Source organism: Ctenopharyngodon idella, chromosome 13 (genome assembly GCF_019924925.1).
Source record: "Ctenopharyngodon idella isolate HZGC_01 chromosome 13, HZGC01, whole genome shotgun sequence".
Classification (NCBI taxonomy): domain Eukaryota; kingdom Metazoa; phylum Chordata; class Actinopteri; order Cypriniformes; family Xenocyprididae; genus Ctenopharyngodon; species Ctenopharyngodon idella.
The window spans coordinates 5,418,661-5,444,494 of NC_067232.1; the positions used below are offsets into that span (position 1 = coordinate 5,418,661).

Here is a 25,834-nt window from a genome sequence, read left to right on the forward strand (position 1 = left end):
GTCAACACATTTGCACGACACAGCTGGTCATGTGATGTCAACATAGGCGCCCTTCAGGGGGCGACCCGCTCCATGTAGAATAGCTTTTTCAAAAACTTTTCTATAAAGAAAATTCTTGTAATTTTATCAGAAGTGCTGTTTAGATATTTAGATGTAAAACCTTTAGTGAGTGCACATTTTGTTTGATAGGATGTGCTCAGGATGATGGTGAACGCACTGCGCATGTGCGGTTCAGTGCCACTGTTTGAGACGGAAGACTGCGGAGTATATCTCCACTTACTGCGAACCACGAGAAAAACTCAAGAAAAGTGCAGGTAAGAATTTATTGTGCTATAGAGCATGAATCCTTGTGATAATTCATGAGATATTCTCTATCACTCTGCTTTCATTTATGCACTATACTTTATATAAACAGTGATGTAGCAACTATGGGTTAGAAATCATCCGGACATGAGAGATCAAACATGTTTACAGCATTAACACTCGACGTCTTCGTCCAAAATTGAGCGGAAACGTAGTTTTGAACTATTATGTTAAAGATCGCTTGTGTTAATATTCAGATTTTGGTCGCAAACATGACAAATGGAAATCCTTTTGTGTGCTATTTGTGTTTGGTTCAAGGTGATCATGTGTGCTCGGCGTGTGCGCAGTCAGCGATGCTGCGCCGCACTTATGCAGTAACAGTGGATTTTATTACCCTTTAAATAAAAGTATTAAATGTATTATACATAAATATATATATTAAAAAAATTTTAATTAAAACGTTTTCTTTTTTAATATATTTTAAAATGTAATTGATTCCTGAATAGGAATTTGGAAAGATGAACATTTATTTGAAATAGAATGTTTTGTAACATTATAAATGTCTTTACTGTCACTTTTTTGATTCATTTAATGCATTCTTGCTGAATAAAACTTAATTTCTTCTTTTTTTAACTTATCCCAAACTTTTGAATGGTACTGTCTCTCTCTCTCTCTCTATCTATCTATATATATATATATATAATATGAGAGAGAGAGAGAGAGAGAGAGGGGTGGTGGATGGTGTTGTGAATTTATTTAAATTAAAATATCTATTTATTTGCCCATGATTGTCACTGTAATACATGTTATTCAAAGCTATTCATTTTGGATAAAAGCATAAGCTAAATGGCCCTGTTCATTACTCAATATGAGTAAGTCTCTTTACTAGGAAAACTAGCACAATATCTCAAAAGAACCATATTTCTTTGAATGATCAGGTGAAATCAGAAGCATGTCGGGATTTCTGGATGGGATCAGATGTGGTGATTGCGAGTGTAATGTGGATTGGGGTGAGAAGAGAAACACCATCGCCTCCATCGCAGCCGGAGTTCTGGTACGTCCTCCTGATGACGTCAAGTAAATCCTGTGTCCTCTGCACTTTATCTCAAAAACCCAGTGATTTCCAAACTAATGATCTTTCTTCTCACACTTTGAACACATGCAGTTTTTCACAGGCTGGTGGATCATCATTGATGCAGCGATAATGTACCCTAAAGAGGAACAGTTCCACCACGCATATCATACCTGTGGGGTTATAGCGACTATAGCCTTCCTCATGTGAGTTACACTTGTATAGATTTTCTCTCTCTGTTGGTGCTTCATCTAATAAAGTGAACAAAGCATTTGTTTTTATTGTGTCCATCCAGACAGAATCTGTGACATAATTTGAGCTGTCCTAGATCTTTCTTCCTGTTCTTTAGCCTTGATTTAACTGCAGGGTTGTGCAATGACTATCGTCACCATGACTGCATTGTTAAAACACCTGATGAGTTTCACTTTCTGTGGATTTCAGTCAAAGACTTTAGATATACAAAGACTGTGCACTCATATTACAATGATTGGGAGAAAGTGTTATGAGACATGTTATGACTAGACGTGCGTTGTCAGATTTTATTGGTAATTTCAAATATGAAATTTAATCTTAAGCTAGGTGAACAGCTTTGGAGAATTTGATGTTTGATGAAACCTGGTCTAAAGTCAATGGTGCAATATTTGTTTTGTTATTTAAAGAGTGGGGACGCGCAGCAGCACACAAAAATGCCAAATATTAAAAAGAAAATTATTACAATGTAAAAGATTATTATTGCGTGCGCATAAAGATAAAAATGCTTTGGTGGAATCCGGCTTGTCCCGTAGATGGTCTGCTCGTGCATGAGCAGATACGTTTCCTTACTGGAGAAGAGTTCCGTTTTTCTGCTTGCAAATTCCCCGGTGTAAATAGCGAATCCACCATGGTGCGAGTGCAACTGGCTTTTAAAGGGAATGGGAGATGAGACTCTGATTTTATTTCATTTTATCTGACTCTGTTTATTTCACGTTACGCCCAAAACACACCTATTACTCATTAAGAGAACAGAGACAACCCCTTTAGACCATGCGCCTGGCGCGCTGACCATTTTTCCCGTTGTTAAACTAGCAAAAGAGGATTCGGACACACCCTAAGTGCACTTGTGCCGTGCTCTTTAGACCATGCGCTTAGATATTTAAAATAGGGCCCAAGAGCTGTACTTGCATGACTGAAATAGCTGCCTGAGAGGCGTTTCAAAGATGGCTGCCGAGTGAAATGACTTGCTATGAAGGCACAATAAGTAAGATTTTTGGATTAAAATATACAAAAACCACTAGAACAGTGTTATATATTTTGTTAACTTGTGTACTTGCGTTATCCCAAATGTCTACAACAATGTTTAAATCAAGAAATACACAATTTTAACCATTGTAGAGGCCTGTGACGTTGCATTGCTTGTCAGTGATGTCTATCCTCATTACCTTTGATTTCTGGTTTTACTTTCTTTGAAACCATGAAAACGTCAAAGACGCTTTAATATATTATGTGTTTTATTAGACAGGTGAGCACCTGTTTAGATTCCTTTATTGACAGAAAACTAATCATTGTTATATAGCTCAACAATTATAATCTTATTGTATGAATCTGTTGTTACTTGCGGTAAATCAAGAAACATGTTTGTACCATGTATCAGAGACAACACTGTCAAGTGGCTAACATAGCATGATCAGAAAGACATTATAACAACTTTCAACACACTCAAATGTATTTTTAGTATGATTGTTTTGACCAAGTAAAACAGCGCTGCGTTACCCAACAATTTTAATTTGTCAAATAAAGTGACCTCTATGAGTAGTAATTCAGCACTTGTGGCTGTATCATTAGAATGAAATAAAATAATGTGAATTTAAGTGATCAAACATAACTGTAACAAAGTTCAGGAAAGAACTTTTATTTTGCTTATATGCCGCAGTCGGCATATAAAAGCTCTGGAGCTCCTCCATGGGACTCTATACCGGTGTGCCGTACAGGTGTCTCTCATTAACATTCGCTTAACGGCCTCATTCCGTTCCCATGGCTCTCGGCCCTGCCCTGCTTCATACCACAGTAACGCTAATAAAATTTTAATACATTAGCTCATCCATGAACACAATTACTGCCTTGAGTCCTGTTGGATTGCTTTCCATTGGCTGTGGAGGTCAATATGACAACTCCCATAATTCCACGCTCATTCACAATGTCATCAAGCTACGACTTTGTTATTTTTAATAATCGACTTCTAGCGTTGAAACTTACATACTGTGCCTTTAAAGGGACTTTGTTTGAATGCAGGATCAACGCAGTGTCAAATGGCCAGGTGAGGGGAGACAGCTACAGCGAGGGCTGCTTGGGACAGACTGGTAAGCGCTGCATTCGCATCATGATTTTTTGCAGTTATTGTAATACTACATGACTGAAAAGTGATTTCAATGTGTGTCTGTGTAGGTGCCAGAATTTGGCTCTTCATCGGGTTCATGTTGGCCTTCGGGTCTCTTATCGCCTCTATGTGGATTCTGTTTGGTGGTTTTGTTGTGACTGGTAAGAGGATAAGATAGATTTAGCTTTTTCTTTTTCTTTTTTTTTTTTATAGAAAAAGATGTTTTGGGTTTCTGTTTGTATATAGATGCTAATTAAGTTTTTCTATTTTTTTTTTCTTTATTATGAATGAACAGACAAGAAGGATATGTCAGTGTATCCTGGTATTGCAGTTTTCTTCCAAAATGCATTCATCTTCTTTGGGTAAGTTTGAGAAGAGAGAATCTCGCATTAAAACAGATTGATATATCACTGCATTACCTGTAGGGCTGGGTGATATCATTTTTATTTGCCTTTTTTCCTCTTACCTCAGTATTTTAACAATATATACACTACTAAACTCAAAGAAACCAGATATAGTCATAAACCAAATAAATTCAGAATATTTAATGCAAGATGTAAAATACTATAAAAATCCATTTTAAAATAGTCAAGGCATGTTTTTTCACTAAATGACCACAAGGAAGGATATTTAATAAATTATGTGCAATAGTATACCTATAGTTTAGTTGTATAACCTATATTGTTACTAAAACAATTTACTGTATGTAAAATGCCGTGTGGAGACTTCAATAAATATTTTTAAGTGATTGATTACACAAATGAATTGTTGAAATTAGATTTTCTATAAATCTATTGGAATGGACATTTTTAACTGATTCAAACAGAATGAAACTGAAAATTAAAAAAAAATAATTTTGCTACTGATGCTATTAAACATCTGTTAGTCACAAGGCATTAAAATGACCGTCAGAATACTTTTTAGGAAACCGTATGGCCCGTTAAAGTGCAATAAAATTATTTTGAACATCATGATTATATGAACTATCACCCAGCCTGTAATTTCCTGAGAATTTTTTAAGATTTCATTCTTGCAAATTATAATAAATTACTCTACAAATTCTGAAAAAAAAACAGAAAACTGATGTTTTGATTGAGCTCTGATTTGTGATTCCCCTTCACTCTTGCAGTGGTCTTGTGTTCAAGTTTGGCCGAACTGAGGACCTCTGGCAGTGAAGCTGCATTTCCTTCAATCAAATCCCACAGTCCATCAACACAATTCCTCTGTACTTATCGCTGCTTATTTGCACTCGCTATTTCTTTCTCTCCCCTTTTCAACCCCTCAGATGACTCCCGTTCTTAAATATATTTCTTCTTCCTTTCTTTGTCTCGTTTCCTGTGTGGCCACAGTGGGTGCACACAAGAGAAATGCAAATCAAATCCAGACTCTGCAGTCAAAATGGACACATTTTGACCTCACCCTGTGTGTATAATAACAAATACATGTATGCAATAGAATTACGGTAACATAACATATTGAAATTGCATAATTCTCAGATTCAAAGTGCACAGTAGAGCTGATATCTTCAGCCTGGCTTTTCTAGAGATCTCAAAAGGAAAGAAAACATTGATTTGCAAAATATAGTAAGGTGATATTATGTGACGGCAGCAGGGAGAGTTTTTGAGCAGAATCGTTTATTAACCAAAATGAGTGTAACATTCAGCTTTACTGTGTTTCTGTTTTTATTGTTTTGTCATTTGAATAGAAGTCTTTTCTTTTTTACATAATCCACCAAATTTGTATCTGTTGGATCACTTTCATGCATAATTTCTTGAAATTTCATGTTCGGTCGTAGTTCATCCTTCAGTCAGTTGACATCACTACAACAGGTTTTTTTTATTCGATGTCTTACTTTTGGAAGATTTTTATATATTATGTTCTATGGATTCCCACACCTTTTCCAGTCATTCATTATTACAGATTTTTAAAAATTATTTTACGGAGATTGCACTGAGCAAGATTAGTTTCTTAGAGCTGAGCATCACCAGAAACATGTACATTCACTGTCAACATTTTTTTTTTTTTCTCTGCAACTAATAGAAACAAACAGCATATTTTCCTTGACTGTGGGAACCCTGGTTATATATTTTGTGTTATGAAGCGTTAAGGTCACTCTCTATGTGTATGTTTGGGCATGTGGGAGTTGTATAAAAATGTTAAATGTTTTTAAAAAAGCACAATTTCTTATTATTTCAGTGGTTATGGGAGAATAAGGTGATGTCAGAGATTTTGACTCGTCTGTAAACTGACAAATTAGAGATTCTGTAATTTCTACATGCTAAAAGAATGTAACATTTTAATGTAATCCATGTCTCTCTTCTGACAAAAAGTAGCTAAAATTCATTCAACTGTGGGTTTAAAATTAATAAAATTATTGTAAATATGTATGGAGCCAGTGTTTTTTCTTTCCAAAAGTTCAATTTTTCACTATATTCATATATTCAAAATACAGATGAATAATGGGTTTATGAGCTAGGTCAATGTACAGTGTTCCATCAGGTTATTTTTTATATATTAAATTAGTTGGTGTTGTGGTATATGATTATGAGTTTGTCATCATCATGAAACAAACTATTCTCTGTGTGTCTTGCTTCCACTTAAGTAATTTAATATAGCCTTAATTTCCAAAGGCTTGGAAATTTCTTTGCCAGTGTTGTTTTGTATGATTTTTTTTTAAGTTAGAAAGCATACTGATTTACATTCAAGGACATTTTATATCGTAAATTGTTTACTTAAGCAACCTCTGACTTCTCAAACACACACATACACATTTTGTGCTAACTGCATTCATGCATTTATGCCTGGAGTTCTCTTATCGATGTGCCCACAAGTTCTTCATTTCTTTACCACCAAATTTGGAAACTACAAGAGGAGGAAATACATAATTAGCAACCATAAACATGTTTGGAAATATAAGTTAAGGTTTTTTTTTTTTTTTAAATAAGTATAATGTCATTAATTACACTTTAAATGATAAAAGATGAATGCAAACAGTGAGAGTAAGGATTGGCATTTAGCCATGGTAGACACCATATTTAAATTAATGTGAATAAACAAAACCATTCACCTCCCAGAATGCCTGGTCATCGAAGCATTTTCTGTCTTGCTGGGGTCTCCAGAAACTCCATTTAAGGAAAAGTCCTGCAAATTTTAATTTTAGTTGTATGTTTAGTCTGCCTCAGTAAACCAAAACACAAAACTAATTGGTCAGGGCTATGGCCCACTTTAGACATTCTACTAACTGTAAGTAACTTTGCAACTACAGTACATGTCAACTAACTCTCATTAGAGTATTAGTAGACTGGTAGGTTCTGCTTCAGGTTAGTAGAATAAGTTGACATGTACTTGCAAAGTTACGTATAGTCAGTAAAATGTATGTTGGGGAGCATCAAAAGTGTTGGCAGATATTAAACAGACAGTCAACTAATATTCTAATGTCTGGTACTTGACATGTATTTGCAAAGTTACTTATAGTTATTTGAATGTCTAAAGTGGACTATCGGTATTAACTTTTCTTTTTCTTCTTAGAAAGAATCTGAATCTAATACAAATTAGCTCACAGACAAAAATGCACATCAATATATGCACTGGTAAAACAGTGCATATATTGATGTTTAAAACAGCCAAAGGTGCTTTCTGTGCTGATCCTAGTTTATTCATAATGCAAGGAAATTAAATATGTCTGTCTAATGATCTTCATCAGTGGTTTACCTGTAGCTGTGCCCATCACCAGACTCATGCACACTGTTATGAGGAGGACACAGATGTGATGCACAGCAAGCCGCACAGCTCTGAGAACACAAATACAACACAGTCAACATTAAAAGGTCAGAAAAACATCTAAAGCTCATGTTTTATGCCTGTGATCATTGCTTTAGCTTAACAAACAATATACTGTTATATGTTTTATTTAATGCCATTGAATGGAGATACACATCATATGATTGAATAAAAGTTAAAATCATTTTACATTGTGCTTTCACTACTGGCCAGCCGTAGAATTAAATGAGCAAACCATCCCAGAATTCCTGGTATGGCGTGCACATTGATGACGCCGCAGGTGTCATGACACTCAAAAGCAAACAGCATGTGATCCTGAATGAAAGAGAAAAACAGAGAATCATTCCTGACATTCAGTGCCTATAGAAAATCATCATTCCCCTTTGAAATAGTTGCGTTATTTGTCGTACAGCCTGAAATCAAAACCTTTTCTAGCTTTATTTACAAATTTTGCCTTACAACATCAAACTAATGGAAGCGCAGAGGATAGAGCAAAACCAAACACCGGTCAGGAATTAGAAGTCTAAAACGAGAATTTTTAAAGAGAAATGTCGAAGGATTTCAATATAAGAGAAGAGGAGCTTGAGTTTGTTGCCCAGCCCTATTTGTTTGAACTGCGAGAACAGTCTAATCTCACTTACGCTACATATTACCCGATACATCGGGTCAGAGTTCACTTTTCCACCGAAACTCTACTTGTGTATGGCCGTCGCCGGAAGCCAGTATAAAGTTATAAATATGGATATTTTTCTTACAAAAATGCATAGCTTAGCTTCAGAAGGCCTTTATTAACGCTCTGGAGCCATATGGGTTACTTGTATGATGGATGGATGAGCTTTTTTGGGCTTCAAAGTCTAGGGAACCATTCACTCCCATTATAAAGCTTGGAAGAGCCTAGATATTTTTAATATAACTCTGTTTGTGTTTGGCTGAAAGAAGAAAGTCATATACACCTAGGATGGCTTGAAGGTGAGTAAATCATGGGATAATATTCATTTTTGGGTGAACTATTCTTTTAATCTTGACACAACTTGTGGACTTTTTCTTGGTGACATGGAGTGTACTGCAACATGCAGAGAAGCCCAAAGGCCAGGGTCAAAAATTTGTTATACAATACATTAAATTTCGGTTTGTTTTTCACCAAACCCTATCGTATACCCCCAGGACACTTAGAATATACGGCAAGGGATCATTCTGTGATATTTTTGCATCTTTTTAAAAAAGCTTGATTCACTGCCATTAAAGGTGCAATATGTAACATTTCTGTCAGTTAGAGGTTGCTAGAGGCCTATTCAAAACAAAGGCGTAGCTTGATGACGGCAAGTTTGAACGTGGAATCTTGGGACATGTGGTCTTCACATCACAGCCGGTGGAAATAATCGGGATAGGACTGATTGTTAACGTTACTGTAGTATGAAGCAGAGCAGGACCGAGTGTTGTGGGAGCTGAACGAGGCCGCTGAAGCGTTTGTGCAACACACGCCTCACGAGCAGCGGAACTTTTATTATGCCACAGTCGCCGGCGCCGCTTCCGCTTTTCCGGTCATGAGTATGAGGTAACGCAGCTCTGTTTATCATATTAGATACTTTTGAGTGTGTTGAAAATGATGTTATGACGTTACTCTGTGCATTCGCTCGGTGGCTGCTGTGAGACACTTGTTTGAGACTGCAGTAAGCTAGATCGATTTTAGAATAACATATTAAATACTGGATGGCTTGTGTTGATAAATGGCATGCAATTAATTTTGAAACATTGTATGATGGAGAAAATGCTGTATTACTGTTACTAAAAATAAAGCTGCATTTGATTATGCTATGTTAGCTTCTTTACAAAATAGTGTTTTTCTCTGAGGCATGGTAAAGCATGGTACTCACAAAAAAATCAAGAAAATTAGATTCAAACAATAAGACTAAACGTGTTGAGCTATATAACAACAATTAGTTTTCTGTCTATAAACGTAACCAAACAGTTGTTCCCTTGTCTATTAAAACATGTAATATATTAAAGCGTCTTTGGTGTTTCCATGGTTTTTACTAAATAAAACCGGAAACCGAGGGTAACGCGGGTATGACACAATTGACAGGCGACTCCTCACACGTCCCGGAGCCTTGGTTAAAACTGCAATTTTCTCACGATTTACAAATAGTTGGAAACGTTTGGGATATTGTAAGTACTCAAGTGAACAAAATATATAACACTGGCCTAGTGGTTTTTGGATGTTTTACTGCAAAAATCTTACATGTTGCACCTTTAAATGGACGAGCTCTGATTTTAATTCTCTTTTTGTGGTCAGTAAAAAAGAATGGCATAAGGCATTATATCAAGAAATCAAGAAAATTTGAGTTAATAAAATAAGAACATTTTGTGGTTAACTTGACCTTCATATACCGGAATCCCAGGGCTGATAAGAGAGCGGCAAAGAAGCCAGTCGTCATTGCAATCCACGGAGTGTGGACTGCTGTCATGGCAACTCCAATGGCAACACCACCAGACAGGGCAGAGCTCTGGATATGAACCTGTGCAGTGAACACCAGTGAAACATGATACTCTTCATGATGTATCCATTATCTAAAAAAACGGTCGACATTCCTGGATCCTAACAAAGTCAAATGGAGTTCACAACGCATTTTCCTTTCATAATGTGACAGATTTCAGAGTATTATATTATACTGCATCAGTGAAGTGTGGCATGGAAGTGATCAGCCTGTGGCACTGCTGAGGCACTATTGAGCCTTCAGATCATCTGTATATTGTTGGATCGACTGTTTCTCATCTTTCTCTTGAAAATATCCCATAGATTCAGGTCAGGCATGTTGGCTGGCCAATAAAGCACAGTAATATCATGGTCAGCAAACCACTTGGAAGTGGTTTTTGCACTGTGGGCAGGTGCTAAAGTCCTGCTGGAAAAGGAAATCAGCATCTCCATAAAGCTTGTCAGCAGATGGAAGCATAAAGTGCTCCAAAATCTCCTGGAAGATGGCTGCATTGACTTTGCACTTGATAAAACACAATGGACCAACACCAGCAGACGTCACGGCCCCCCCAAATCATTATTGACTTCAGAAACTTCACACTAGACTTCAAGCAGCTTGGATTCTGTGCCTCTCCAGTCTTCCTTCAGACTCTGGGACCATGATTTCAACATGAAATGCAAAATTTACTTTTATCTGAAAAAAGGACTTTCGACCACTGTTCACTGTCCAGTTCTTTTTCTCCTTAGCCCAGGTAAGATGCTTCTGACGTTGTCTCTGGTTCAGAAGTGGCTTGGTAGTCCTTTTCCTGAAGATGTCTGAGTGTGGTGACTCTTGATGCGCTGACTCCGGCTTCATTCTACTCATTGTGAAGCTCTCCCAAGTGTTTGAATTGGCTTTACTTGACAGTATTCTCAAGCTTGCGGTCATCCCTGTTGCTTGTGCACCTTTGCCTACCCAATTTCTTCCTTCCAGTCAACTTTGCATTTAATATGCTTTGATATACACTCTGTAAACAGCCACCCCATTCAGTAATGACCTTCTGTGACTTACTCTCTTTGTGGAGGGTGTCAATGATTGTCTCCTGGACCATTGCCAAGTCAGCAGTCTTCCCCATTAGTGTGGTTTCAAAGAACAGAAGATACCCGGAATTTATACTGTAGGGATGGTCATTTAATGAAACTCAAATGTAAATATATATGATTGTTTTCAGCTCTGTGAGGGAGTTGCTCTGTGTGAATCTTGTTCCTACAAGCGCTCACCATGTTTATCTTTCCTTTGGAGTTGGTGAGCATAGAAACAGACATCGCCATGACAACACTGACGGCCAGAGACAGGTAAGTCCCATATATCACAGTGAGCTTCAGTTCTCTGTCCCGCCTGTGAGACACCAGTGCCGAGTTAAAACTGGGCCAGAACATCCACAGAAACAGTGTTCCTGTGAGAAAGAGAGAAAGGGAGGAAGTTCCCTGTGCATAATTTAATTAAAATATAGATATAAAATAATTACACTTCGTTCCTTGAATCTGATTGGGTGAGCGTCGTTCAAAATAGCTGATATAACAGTCCAGCAGCACTGGGATTTTTCACTGGTTGTATTAATCAATCCGTTCGTCTTTCTTTGTTCCAGACAGACTGTCAGTGGTGGGAATTTTCAGTGACTCTTTCTGCAGGTTACACAGTTACACCAGCAGGTGGCGACAAATGACTCACTGAATCATTCATTGAGCCTATTGAACCGATTCGTTCACAACTTCATTCATGATCGAAATAGCTCAATCATTATTATAGGCCTGCATCACACAAATTGTAAATAATCTGTGGCCATAACACACTCTTTCTTGAGAGATATTGACCTATAAAACTCACAATTCTTTTTGCTTTGCTGAAAGAATAAAAATGTCATCCAATGGAGTGATTTAAAGCAGTAAATTAGAATATAATATTAAAATATATACTTAAAATTTTTGAAATAAGCACAGGTGCTATTAAATATTCACTTGGTTATCATTAAAGCTCACTTAAATCACTTGAGGCTCACTAAATCATCTGATGTGCTGTCATGGTTACAGTCTGAAACCAAGGTAGTATTGGTTTAGAGCATTGAGGTATTTTCTGTGTTTGAGAGATAACTGGTTATTGTACTCACCAAGCATTGCGAATAAGCCAGTGTTACGGTCAGTTTTCTCTTTCTCATGTTTTGGATTGATTCCCTCTCTGTGCAGCACCCATGACACCATCATACCAAAAAGGGCTCCGAAGATATGCAGCAGCATGATGCTGTACAGTGGATCTGCCTGAAACATGAGCACTGTTTCAATCATTGCCTTAGTACAGTATGAAAATACTCAGTCTGTCTGAATAAAATAGTATGTTCATTCTTAGTACAGTAGAGTGTTTTTCAAAAGTAGCCTATTCTGATATCACTGTTTTGCAAGCTGGTTTTACTGAAATTTCCTGACATTTTAAATAGACACCGCTTACTCATACAATTTATATGCAAATCTGATTAATCTATTAACTATTTTTTCGTCAATGATATTCCCAACAATCACATTTTGATAATACATTTTCAGTGCTATGCAATAAAAAGCATTTCTAAAAAATTGTCTGTTTGCAAGATATAGCAGAAAACATACTGGCCTAGCAGTTTTTATATAATGAGGCATTTTTTTATATTAGATTTCTTAATTGAAATTGGCTTGCAATGTACCTAGACATTAGGATATGGGAAATTTTGAAAATGAATTTATATCTGGGAATCTAATACTGGGTATTTTCAGGATCCACTGATTCAGGAACAATTCATTCGGGAACAAACAAATAACTAGGCTTGTTCGACTTGAAGCAGCGCTGCACAGACCGATAAATGACATCAAAGTACTGCGAGAGCGATTTTAAAAACATATGGTGCCGTCTGCTCTGATATCTGTGCAGTGCTGCTTCAAGTCGAACAGGCCTAACGTCTTTATGATTGAATATTTGAATGATTTATTCAACTGAATGAATCATTCTTCATTGAAATCATTCTTCTGTATTGAAATTGGCTTGCAATGTACCTTAAGATGAGGATAACAGGATAGTGATCATTTTTATCAGGGAAAGTAATAGGCTCTTACACTGAGCAGGGTTCGCAGGATCCACTGATTGATCACAAATCCAGTGACCTCCACCAGAACCATTAGTAAAAGCTGGACAGGATTTGTCTTTCCATGGACCGCTCCCATTGCAACCAGAGCGGATGCTGCACAGAGCTCTGCCTCGATCACACTACATGAGGAAAATTTTTTTTTTTAAATTATGACAAAAGTAAAGATAAGCCCTTATCATGATTATGAAAATCTTTTTTTTTTTTTTTTTTTTTTTGAGAACAAATTCATTAGTTTTTCAATGTAAATGTACCAGAGCAAACGTTTGGACTTTTTTTTTTTTTCAAATGATAATGTTTCATATTCAATTGAATGGCTTACTCAGCTGTCAGTGTCTTCAGGGTAACTGCCATTAAAGGAATAGTTTACCCAAAAATGAAAATGATCCCATAATTTACTCAGCCTCAAGCCATCAGGTATATGACTTTCTTCTTTCAGCCGAACAGAGTTATATTAAATAATATCCCAGCTCTTCCCAGCTTATTGAATAGTGCCCGAGTTTTTGAAGCTTCAAAAAGCGCATCCATCCATCCATCATAAAAGTAATCCACAAGACTCCAGTGGGTTAATAAATGCCTTCTGATGCAAAGCAATGGGTTTTTGTAAGAAACATATCCATAATCCATATAAACTATAATCACTAGCTTCCGGCAACGGCCGTACACGTGTTCACTAGAGAGTTACGTGGTTTTCGTGATAGGCGTCTGTTGCCACCTAAGCTTGCGCTACGGTATGTCATACATTATACGTCGGGTCAGAGGTCACCCTCCCGCTGGAACTTGACTCTCTCGTGAACGCGCGTACGGCCATTCCCAGAAGCCAGTGATTATAGTTTAAAAAGTTCTAAATATGGATATTTTTCTTACAAAAACCCATCGCTTTGCTCCAGAAGGCATTTATTAACCCACTGGAGTCATGTGGTTTACTTTTATGATGGATGGATGCGCTTTTTGGAGCTTCAAAAACTCAGACACTATTCAATGCTATTACAAAGCTGGGAAGAGCAGGGATATATATTTAATATAACTCCGAGTGTGTTCGCTGCAGAAAGTCATATACACCTGATGGCTTGAGGGTGAGTAAATTATTTTTGGGTAAACTATTTCTTTAACATTTACACATTATGGGTTGCTTTTGTAAGAAAGCATCTGCTAAGACCTGTAATGTACAGGTGCTGGTCATATAATTAGAATATCATCAAAAAGTTGATTTATTTCACTAATTCCATTCAAAAAGTGAAACTTGTATATTATATTCATTCATTACACACAGACTGATATATTTCAAATGTTTATTTCTTTTAATTTTGATGATTATAACTGACAACTAAGGAAAATCCCAAATTCAGTATCTCAGAAAATTAGAATATTACTTAAGACCAATACAAAGAAAGGATTTTTAGAAATCTTGGCCAACTGAAAAGTATGAACATGAAAAATATGAGCATGTACAGCACTCAATACTTAGTTGGGGCTCCTTTTGCCTGAATTACTGCAGCAATGCGGCGTGGCATGGAGTCGATCAGTCTGTGGCACTGCTCAGGTGTTATAAGAGCCCAGGTTGCTCTGATAGTAGCCTTCAGCTCTTCTGCATTGTTGGGTCTGGCATATCGCATCTTCCTCTTCACAATACCCCATGGATTTTCTATGGGGTTAAGGTCAGGCGAGTTTGCTGGCCAATTAAGAACAGGGATACCATGGTCCTTAAACCAGGTACTGGTAGCTTTGGCACTGTGTGCAGGTGCCAAGTCCTGTTGGAAAATGGAATCTGCATCTCCATAAAGTTGGTCAGCAGAAGGAAGCATGAAGTGCTCTAAAACTTCCTGGTATACAGCCGCGTTGACCTTGGACCTCAGAAAACACAGTGGACCAACACCAGCAGATGACATGGCACCCCAAACCATCACTGACTGTGGAAACTTTACACTGGACCTCAAGCAACATGGATTGTGTGCCTCTCCTCTCTTCCTCCAGACTCTGGGACCCTGATTTCCAAAGGAAATGCAACATTTACTTTCATCAGAGAACATAACTTTGGACCACTCAGCAGCAGTCCAGTCCTTTTTGTCTTTAGCCCAGGCGAGACGCTTCTGACGCTGTCTGTTGTTCAAGAGTGGCTTGACACAAGGAATGCGACAGCTGAAACCCATGTCTTGCATACGTCTGTGCGTAGTGGTTCTTGAAGCACTGACTCCAGCTGCAGTCCACTCTTTGTGAATCTCCCCCACATTTTTGAATGGGTTTTGTTTCACAATCCTCTCCAGGGTGCGGTTATCCCTATTGCTTGTACACTTTTTTCTACCACATCTTTTCCTTCCCTTCGCCTCTCTATTAATGTGCTTGGACACAGACCTCTGTGAACAGCCAGCCTCTTTTGCAATGACCTTTTGTGTCTTGCCCTCCTTGTGCAAGGTGTCAATGGTCGTCTTTTGGACAACTGTCAAGTCAGCAGTCTTCCCCATGATTGTGTAGCCTACAGAACTAGACTGAGAGACCATTTAAAGGCCTTTGCAGGTGTTTTGAGTTAATTAGCTGATTAGAGTGTGGCACCAGGTGTCTTCAATATTGAACCTTTTCACAATATTCTAATTTTCTGAGATACTGAATTTGGGATTTTCCTTAGTTGTCAGTTATAATTATCAAAATGAAAAGAAATAAACATTTGAAATATATCAGTCTGTGTGTAATGAATGAATATAATATACAAGTTTCATTTTTTGAATGGAATTAGTGAAATAAATCAACTTTTTGATGATATTCTAATTATATGACCAGCACCTGTATGTACCTTTTCATACTGATGTATATCTCTCTTCTGTAGTGGCGTTGTGGCAGCAGGAAGCCGTTCATCATGACGGCCCACTGGATGGCCATTGCTGCTAACAGCACATTAAACCCTGATCCACTGAAACCATATCGTACAAGGAACGTGGCCAGGAATCCAAACCCCATGAATATCATCACATGAATATCTTGGAATTCTGTAGAAAAATATTGCATTTCCAATATTTGCAATGTGTAATTTTTATGAAAAGCAATATAGTGGGAATAAAAACTTGAAACACTTGGCAGTCAGTCTTTTATACTGCTTGTGGTAGAGAAATACTTCTTATCATCCAAAACCAGAGATGTTGTGGCTCCACACCCCAACGGCAACATGGCACACATTTACAAACAAAACAAAGTAAAATCATATTCATTTTAAGTACGTTCATATGAATATGAACTTTGTAAGTAGTTTCTGATGTGTTTAAGTTACTAAAAAAGCCCAGGAAGTAATTACTGAGCTGAATATATGACTAGTCTTTTGTTGCATTAGCATATGTTACTATATGAACATAGCAGGTTTACAAAAAATTATATGATTTGATGTTGTATTCATAAATAACCTTAGGTTTATCCTTAAGAACAATGAGTGGAAGTTTGAACCCTTAAAAGATTCATAACACAGCTTTAATGTAAATCAGGCTTACTAACCTGCATATGAGCGGATGAAAAGCTTACTGTCAGACTCTCTGTCAATCTGCTCATGCTGCTCTATTTTCACAAAAAAGACAAACAATAGTATAAAGACAGTTTCCAGCAGAAAGGCCACAAGAGGAAATCTTGAGCGGAGACTGGGGGCATACTGAGGAGCCATTATGACTGTGACAAACTCTGAATGTCTGTAATCTACACCAGCCAGAGATGAAGAAGAGTATGTAAGATCACGTGCATGTAAGAGGCATGGAGGTGTTTCCCAAAAATGCCACCCATGCCATGTGCAATTAATCATCATGTTGTGTGTGTAATATATCATGTATGGACAGTGTTTGTATAGTATGACCTATAAGCAACATTATCAAAAGCTGGCAAAGAAAATGATGCAATTAAGATAAAAAGTTTGGGTTATTCCTGTTCTACAGCACCTTTTGAATTCTATACATTTTTTTTTTTTCTCTGACTAAAGTAGTAAAATTGTTTAAAATTAACTACTATGTTCACTTAATTGAGATCAAATGGAGCTAATTAATTTGCCTCTTTGGAAATTGTTAAACATTTTATCCACTACACACTACATAAGAAATTATGTTGTGGGAGATAAAATGCATATTGCACACAGCATATTGTAAAAAAATAAATAAATAAACAAAATATTGATCATTAAATTAATATTGTACTATATAATTAGCTTGTTTGTGGGGCTTTGTTTATGCCATTTCAGCGTTTGCCAGTCTCAGAAAGAAAGTTTTTTTTTTTTTTTTTTTGTATAGCCTAACTTTCTATTGGCTTTTATCCCATCATAATGCCGTCCTTCAGTTGTCTTTTTCTTTACTGTTACTATTCCCAAATTTATGTAAGATGTGTGTGCGTGCATGTTAATTATGTAGAATCTATCTGTTGATTGTATTCATGTAGGCTATTTATAAGAATAGAAAAGAACAGAAAAGAACATGCCGATTTTCACATTGGTCTGCAGAAAAACAGCAACGGGCTGAATGAAAATGTAAAATGTGACTCTTCCATCTAGATAGTGGTATTCTGTTTTTATTGTTATTTTTATTTTTTATGCATTCCATTTTTATTCTTATGTATTTGTTTCCTTTTTATGTAAAGCACTTCGAATTACCATTGTGTATGAAATGTGCTAAATAAAATTGCCTTGCCTTGCCTAATCGACTCTCTGACAGTAGGTGGCGCTGGAACAGAAGAAATAAAGCCGTTTCCCTGGTAACCTCTGTACACAAAGCAGCTGTGCTTATAACAACGCATTCAAATAGCTCTAAAGATTTTTTACCTCTCTTATAAAAATGAACCATGGTTTTACTACAAATAAAACAAAATGGTTATTGTAGTTAACCATGGTAACCACAAATTAACCATGGTTTTGCTACACTACAGTTTATGGTATTTGTAGTAAAATTACTATACAAATAGTAGCCTATCAATCCGACAAAAAAAAAAAAAAAAAAAATCATAGTTACACACTTATATATAATATATTTTTATTATATATATAAAACAAATATTTGCAATATGTTATTTTGCTAACTTTTTATACATGCAAATAAAACTAGTGAATAATACAAATTTACAAAATAATCTCAGTGGGATGTTTTATACAACTTAGTGTAACATTTAACAGAAAACTGCATGCACGTGACATCACATTGAGGCGGGGCAATTCGCTTCTTTCTAAGTCCGTTTCGTCTGATGCCTTTTTATCTGAGTCCGTTTCGTCTGATGCCTTTTTATCTGAGTCCGTTTCGTCTGATGCCTTTTGGTCTGAGGCTGTTTCGTTCGATGCCTATTTGTACGAGACCTGACACCTGACGTCGTTTTTCCTGAGACCTGAAGCCTTTCAGTCTGAGGCGCGATGCCGTTTTGTCCGATGACAGAAGCCTTTTAGTCTGAGGCATGAAGCCTTTTCGTTGTATGACTGAGGTGTGAGGAAGTCCTAAAATGTACACCGTACTGTTGGTCAGCGAGAAGAACTACCTGATTCGTCCGCAAAAAGAGCGACTGGCCGGCGAAGAAAACATGTCAGCCGATCCATTTCCCCTTTTTAGGTACCGCGCTAAGACAGACCGCTGCTTATTGGCTATTAAATGGAGTGAACCAGGCGCCACTGGTAACGCGCACCATTTGAACCAATCAATTGAGTAGTGATGGGGAGTCGACTCCAAAAGAGTCGATTCCTCGACTGGAGCTGTCGCAGAAACAACTTCACAGTCACAACATTTAGCTTATTTACAATAAAATAACAACCAATTACGTTGTAATTATATGCATACCGTTGTCCCAGCTTTGTGGTTTACTTGATTTTCTATTTATTTGGTTTGCCATGGTACCCTAATTTGTGTTCATAATCATGAAACTAATTATAGATTTTTCTAAAACTGCCAAGAAGTATAAACACATTAATAAGTGTAAACAATTTTATGCATTTAGACTAGACTAGATAGGCCTATCATTTTTAGTATCTTGAAGTCTCCAGTCCAAGCAGCTTTTTTGCGCTATTAGTACAAGAGCTGACATCGCCCTCAGATGAATTCATTAAAATTCATTAAAAAATACATTACATAGGCTAGAATACATTCTTTCTCGTTTATTTAACTCTGAAATAATATTAGACCAAGGCTTTTTTTTCGTGACTTTTCCCTCTTTAAAATGAGGTAGTATTCAATAACTAGGAAACGACATGCCTCTCTAAACTGGACTAATTTGGCCAATCGTGCAAAAAGTGTGTTGTTCCAACAAAGGTAGTTTTAGGCTTTGTGTCAGAAAAAAAATAGGCCACATTTAGTTTGTAATAATGACACCAGTCTTGTATTCTTTCTTATATTGCCGACCCTGTTTTGACCTATTATGCAAAATTCACTTTTGCATGTTGCGTGAATGTGAGCGAAGGCAGACGGGATCTGGAAAATTCCACAAGCCTGGATTCAAACCTAGGATTCTTTGTACTCCACTGCACAAGAGGTCAGCACACTGTCCACAAAGCCATTGGGAAGTGCGAGACTGAGCCAGTTTGATAAAAATTAGAATCTCATTGGAGGGGGGGAACAGAATTCGACGGCAAATATACAGCTGTTGAAATCCATTCCGCCCCTATATGATGAGAGATGCTGATGCACTGACTTAAAAGATGCTGATTCTGTCCTGTGTGTGGATGGACTTTAACCAGCATTAGTTTAAATGTTCATTTTCTGCCTTTTTGCCATTTATAACGATATTAAATATGATAAAGCAAAATTGGTGAGCGAAGGCAGACGGGATCCGGAAAATTCCACGAGCCTGGTCTCAAACTTAGGATTTTTTGTACACAACTGCACCAGAGGTCAGCACACTGTCCACAACACTATCGGGAAGGGTGAGACTGAGCCAGTTTGATAAATATGAGAATCTCATGGGAGGGGGGAACAGAATTCGACGGCAAATATACAGCTGTCGAAATCTGCCTGTTTGGGGCAGAAACAAGATAATTTTGCTTGTTTTAAACAAAAACTCACTTAATTTTGATTTTTTCTTTCCATAAAACAAGAAAAAATATCTTATGTCATTTTACTCATCTAGTAAAAGCATCTGGATTTAAAATTATTTTAGATATTTAGACTGCAAACAAAACAAAAATATTAAACAAGAAAAGTATTTTTTTGCAGTATAATACATTTACACTACCAACCACTGCAACATGAGATCATGCTGTAATGCAGAAATCAGTTTGAAAATGTTGCAGATGACATCAGTGATCTATGCTATGTCACAATGATTACATACAAATCCATCAATAGCTAAAAATCATCATCTGATCTAAGCTTTTTTTGTTACTGCAGATGTGTTTGACAAACACACTATCACAGCAGCCAACAAAGATAAGCATATTATAAGAGCCCAACTAATGGAAACACCAATCACCATTATGGTGACTTCAAATGAAACAAACATGAGCATTAAACTTCTGTTAATTCTCAATAAGAGCTTCTGTAGATGAATGACAAATATAAAGTCAACCTGGTTAGTAATATGTGAAGCTGTAATGCTGTTTGTGGAGTTGTTTAATCCTCCTCTGCTGAGATCTGGAGAGATTGAATGTCTTCTTTTATCTTCAGTTGATTTCATCTAAGGCTGTGAAGTCAGTTGTAGCTCTTGTGTTTCTGTTTGTCTCTTTTTTCTGTTCTTTTCTTTCCTTCAGTGATTTTGCTTGTTAACAGGCTTGTTAATGCTAGGATGATTTTATAAATAATATATAAAGATTTTGTGGCTCAAATAAGGTCCAGTTCTGGTTTATTTCTTGACATGTGGCATTGCTGCCTGCTTGTGGCTAAGATCTGGCAAAGAGGAGCGGTCCGCCCAAGTGCCATCATTCCACGCCACATGTGGCCCAGATCATCATACCACACGAGGCAGAGGTGGGCCAGATTTGGGCCAGCACAAAGTTGCTATCTGGGAAGTGTCCTTTGGAACTCATTTATAGAGTTATTTTTATTAAAAATATATGATGAGTCTGGTGGTCACTCCAATAATACAATGATATAAATAATTTAATGAATAATGCCTATTTTACTAATCTTTAAACCAATAAATAAAAATGTTTAAGGCACAGTAGCCCCAACCCATATATATATATATATATATATATATATATATATATATATATACATATATATATATATATATATATAGGCCTATGTGTATGTGTGTGTGTGTGTGTGTGTGTGTGTCTGTTTTAACATTACTATATTAAACCCTATTTATTTCCTCTATCAAGCATCGGAAGACTGACCTTTGACTTGGAAAGAGGAAACGGGTAACGTAAACTAGAACTGCCCATGAATGTGGTTTCCGCTAGCTGACTATAAACTCCTCTTCTGCAGTGTTTTTCTATATTTGGCGAACAATATCTGTGAACATCAGACATGTCTGAAAGAGGAAAAGGCGGTAAAGGATTGGGAAAAGGATTTGTCCACAAAAGGAGTGACTTCTCAGGCGAAGAAAACATGTTATTTCCCTTTCTTTGGTACCGCGACAAAACAGACCACCAAAAACAGCTTTTATTGAAACCAGTTTTTTTTTTTTTTATTATTATTTATTTTGACATTTTATTTATTTATTGTATACAGAAAATATAGAAAATTTGTACAAACATATACAACTCACAACAAGGATTATATAATATTATTAAATTCCCTTAGGCTATACATTTAAAATAGCCTACATATTTAAGCTAATATCATAAGAAAGAAAGAAAGAAAGAAAGAAAGAAAAAGAAAATTACCCTTCCTCTTGTCTCAATCAGGTCTTCCAAATGCATCGACCTTATAATTCCTTCTCTCAAGTAGATGGCGGTAGTGCTCCTTCTCAAGCTGCCATCAAAAGAGAAGAAGAACCGTTGGAACAAAGTAAAGCTTTAGTTTTATCCGGTTTTAGCGCAGCGGGATCATTTACAGTACAGGTTTGTCTATATTTTTTTGTATATAAAAATATCAAAATCCAGAAGGAACGTCGCTCTGGATTCGCATAATTTAATTGCATGTTGTTACAGTTAATATTCATTGCAAATGATATTGTAAAGCTCTCTGAACACTTCCGTAAACACACAAATGCTTTATGTATGTCCTAGCTGGTTGCCGATAGTCATCGAGTAAAGGTCAGTAACCTGGAAATCTCGTCTTATCAGGATCAAGGCATTCGCGTGACCGAGTAATTTGTGAGTTTCTGTGCCACTAACTATATAATGCTGTCTTATGATTTTGATGTAGCTAGAAACACTTAAGGCTAGATTTAATAGATTTAATGCTGTTTAACTAATGTTTTTAATGTAAAAAAAAAAAAAGAAAGAAATCACGTGACATTTATCAATTATCGATATCTAGATGTAGATATGAAATGTTTTTCACTTACAAGATATGATTATGATAAGACAGGTGTAATAGGATTTGATTTGATATACACAGTCTTAAGCTTTCTGTGTTATTATTTCTGATTTGAAGGTCATGGCTGAGGTGCAGATTCGTCGCTATCGAGAAGAAGATCATGAAGAAGTAAAGGAGGTTTTTAGTATTGGTATGAGCGAGCACATCCCAACTTCCTGCATGCACGTTCTCAAACAGCCCCTAGCACAGATGTTTCTGGGATGTGTGTTTTGCGCTTTGCTGACCAGCTCAAAGTCCATCCTTTTGCCTGTACTAGCAGTCACGCTGCTTTTGGCCGCAGGCCGTCAGTGTATAAGTTACATGTTCACTAAGTACATCCAGACTAGCCTTGATCAAGATCTCAACCACATTCAGCAGACCTACCTGGATCCACCTAATGCCTGCTTCTGGGTGGCAGAGAGCCAAGGTCGTGTTGTGGGTACAGTAGCATGTTTACCTGCAGCGAAAGACGAGAACTTCCTGGAATTGAAGCGGATGTCGGTTAAAAAGACTCACCGTAGACAAGGCATTGCCAAAGCGCTGTGCCGTATGGTGACAGACTTCGCTCGTGAACGTGGTTATCTAGGAGTGATGCTTCATACCTCGGTGGTCCAGACGGATGCACAGAAGCTCTATGAGCATATGGGCTACCAGAAGATCAGAGAATTTCATGCTCCAGAGTTTATTGCCAAGCTGACTAATTACACATTGATAGAGTACCAACTCATCATAAAACAAGATCACAACTGAAACTGAGATCTGCAATTTCACTAAGCCCACCATGCTGTTGATGAACAGGCTTTTTAACAAGTCACTTTTTATATATTTTTTCAAATCACTAAAGAAGCACACCACTATTATCATTTGTCTATTTCATAATCATTAACTTTAAAAAAAAAAAAAAAGGGGGGGGACTAAAAGGGAACTATTTTTTTTTATAAGAAACTGTTCATATAGGGGAAAAAAAAATCTATTTCTTGTATGAGTTCAAATTATTGTTTTAAAAATCTTATTTACTTTAACAACCATGAATTGGAGCCAAACAAGGTGTCCAGATCTTGTCTGAACACCATTAATGTACCTGTCAATGAATATTTAACGAATATATTCAATATTTGGAAGTGTACTTATATAGCCTGTCCTCTTCTATGAAAAAACAGTGCATTTATTTTCTATAAATGTATTTGGTCAACAGAGGCATGAGATGTAAATGCCTTGAAACCGACTGATGGTGTTTAACAGGAACTGCGTGCAGTTCCAATGATGTGATACATTTCCACCTCCTTAGCACTGATGTTGATTACAATGTGACAATTACGTATCTGTATTAATAGTTTATGCTTATTAACAAAAAACATAATCATCTCTCCACTATTATCAGATGACCTATAGTTGACCTTTTTCTGCTTTTTTGATTGTCCTGTGACTGAATGATTAAATGACTCTAAACATGTAATGCAACTGGATAAATTGCTTTTTTCTGATGAGACCAAATGTAATTTGTTGTAATGAGAAATTAATAAAACCTTTTTAAAATGTAGTGTTGTGTTATAACATTTTTATTCGAGATGTTATGTTGAATATTCAGTAGAATTTATCATCCTGACCTGATTTTTAGTTGGGTTTGATTAGCTCTGTGAGCAACATCAGTGGTCTGAAGTTGCAAAGATCATGTGATTTCATATAGGAAGTTTTACCCTCAGTCATCTGAACTGAAAAATCACAGTTTTTGACATAGCTTGTTTAAATTGAATCAGCAATATTTTTTGGAGAACATTTTGCACATATGTCATCTATTTGCAATTGCACCTATAATAGCACCTAAAGCACTTTTATGTCTTTGATAGGAAAGCAGGAGAAGCCTGTGTAATGGTAAGCTTAACTAGTACTCAAGACATTTACACACTCTACCTTGCAAAATGTTGTGCTTTGTCATTCATTTGAGGTGATTTAAAAAGCTAATAGCTTTCTAAACCTTTCACAGACTGAGAAGGCACTTGCAGTTATTGTAATATTTTGTCTTCTGCTTTTTCACTGTAATCTCAGTCTTAAAGCCCAGATGTTATATCAGATCCGTGAGTATCAGGATGCAGATTACTCAGCTGTGAGGACCTTATACTCCTCTGGGTTCAGAGAACATGCTGAAACTGTGTATCTTCTGGCCCTGAAGCAGCCATGGACTCAAGCTGTGCTGTGTGGAATCTTCCTTCTCATCTATATCCTCTCCGGCTCATTTCTGACCTGCATTATGGGTGTCGGTGGGGTTATGCTTGCTGGTCGAGTGGCAGTACAGTATATTTTTAAGCAGGGTATTCAACTTGGACTCAGTGAGGATCTGTTGGACATCAGGACCTCCTACATGCAGACTGGCAGCAGGAGCTGCTTTTGGGTGGCAGAACTAAAAGGGTCTATTGTCGGGACGGTGGGCATTTTGCCCTGTGTGGAGGAGCCAGGTGCTTGGGAACTGAAAAGGATCTCTGTGAAAAGGAAGTTTCGGGGTCGTGGCCTTGCGAAAGCTCTTTGTAAAACAGCCCTGGAATTTGTTGCCAGACATGATGTGAAGAGGGTGGTGCTTTTCACCTCTATGGTCCAAACTGATGCTCATAAGCTGTATGAAAGCATTGGGTTTAAAAAGGAGAAGGAGTTTGTGTGGCCATCACTTCCTGCCAGGCTGATCAATTTCATGGTGTTTAAATATGCACACAGCAGGACTGGTGGTTTTATGTCATGCTAAAATAAGAAAAGAAGAAGAAAAAAAGAAAAGTTGTATTCATATTCATCAAGATCCCTTTGGTGGGGAAAAAAAAATTGTCTAAAATGTTTAATCTGATATCAATTAAGCATCATTTTAAAATAAAAGATTCACAAAAGGATTCACATAGTATGTCAATGTTTACATTGTTTTAAAGATAAATTACAAGAATACAGTGCACGCTGATATCCCATTATTTATCTAATTTAAGCATTAAAGGCACAAATCCCATGTGTTTGATGTTAGAAATTATTTTCTAACATAAAAATGAAAAAGAAAAATCATTAAAGGGTTAGTTCACCCAAAAATGAAAATAATGTCATTTATTACTCACCCTCATGCTGTTCCACACCCGTAAGACCTTTGTTAATCTTTGGAATCACAAATTAAGATATTTTTGTTGAAATCCGATGGCTTAGTGAAGCCTGCATAGCCAGCAATGACATTTCCTCTCTCAAGATCCATAAAGGTACTAAAAACATATTAAATCAGTTCATGTGAGTACAGTGGTTCAATATTAATATTATAAAGTGACAAGAATATTTTTGGTGCACCAAAAA

General features: G+C 36.8%; 5 protein-coding genes across 6 annotated transcripts in view; 3 read left to right on the forward strand and 2 right to left on the reverse strand.

The window, feature by feature from the left end:
* Positions 1–25,834, reverse strand: part of rsrp1 (arginine/serine-rich protein 1) — a 209,980-nt gene that overhangs the window by 9,045 nt on the left and 175,101 nt on the right. The window lies entirely within an intron of this gene.
* Positions 65–6,113, forward strand: tmem50a (transmembrane protein 50A). Its single transcript, XM_051917939.1, has 7 exons — positions 65–314; positions 1,242–1,357; positions 1,469–1,581; positions 3,644–3,711; positions 3,797–3,889; positions 4,024–4,090; positions 4,858–6,113. The coding sequence occupies exons 2-7, from the start codon at positions 1,256–1,258 to the stop codon at positions 4,901–4,903; spliced, it is 489 nt and encodes a 162-aa protein (XP_051773899.1). The 5' UTR covers positions 65–314; positions 1,242–1,255; the 3' UTR covers positions 4,904–6,113.
* rhd (Rh blood group, D antigen) lies at positions 5,343–16,824 on the reverse strand. Its single transcript, XM_051917910.1, has 10 exons — positions 16,605–16,824; positions 15,916–16,108; positions 13,099–13,249; positions 12,129–12,276; positions 11,242–11,417; positions 9,887–10,024; positions 7,699–7,823; positions 7,440–7,519; positions 6,796–6,869; positions 5,343–6,590 (listed from the first exon to the last, which is right to left on the reverse strand). Exons 1-10 carry the CDS (start codon positions 16,765–16,767, stop codon positions 6,564–6,566), a joined length of 1,275 nt encoding a protein of 424 aa, XP_051773870.1. The 5' UTR covers positions 16,768–16,824; the 3' UTR covers positions 5,343–6,563.
* Positions 21,908–24,062, forward strand: nat8 (N-acetyltransferase 8). Of its 2 annotated transcripts, XM_051917925.1 has the most exons (3): positions 21,908–22,062; positions 22,231–22,317; positions 22,601–24,062. In XM_051917925.1, the coding sequence occupies exon 3, from the start codon at positions 22,604–22,606 to the stop codon at positions 23,270–23,272; it is 669 nt and encodes a 222-aa protein (XP_051773885.1). In that variant the 5' UTR covers positions 21,908–22,062; positions 22,231–22,317; positions 22,601–22,603; the 3' UTR covers positions 23,273–24,062. The 2 variants fall into 2 exon arrangements, with proteins under 2 accessions (XP_051773885.1, XP_051773884.1); XM_051917924.1 differs by lacking the exon at positions 22,231–22,317 and having other exon boundaries at positions 21,948–22,062.
* Positions 24,203–25,395, forward strand: LOC127525398 (probable N-acetyltransferase CML5). Its single transcript, XM_051917934.1, has 2 exons — positions 24,203–24,394; positions 24,569–25,395. The coding sequence occupies exon 2, from the start codon at positions 24,582–24,584 to the stop codon at positions 25,254–25,256; it is 675 nt and encodes a 224-aa protein (XP_051773894.1). The 5' UTR covers positions 24,203–24,394; positions 24,569–24,581; the 3' UTR covers positions 25,257–25,395.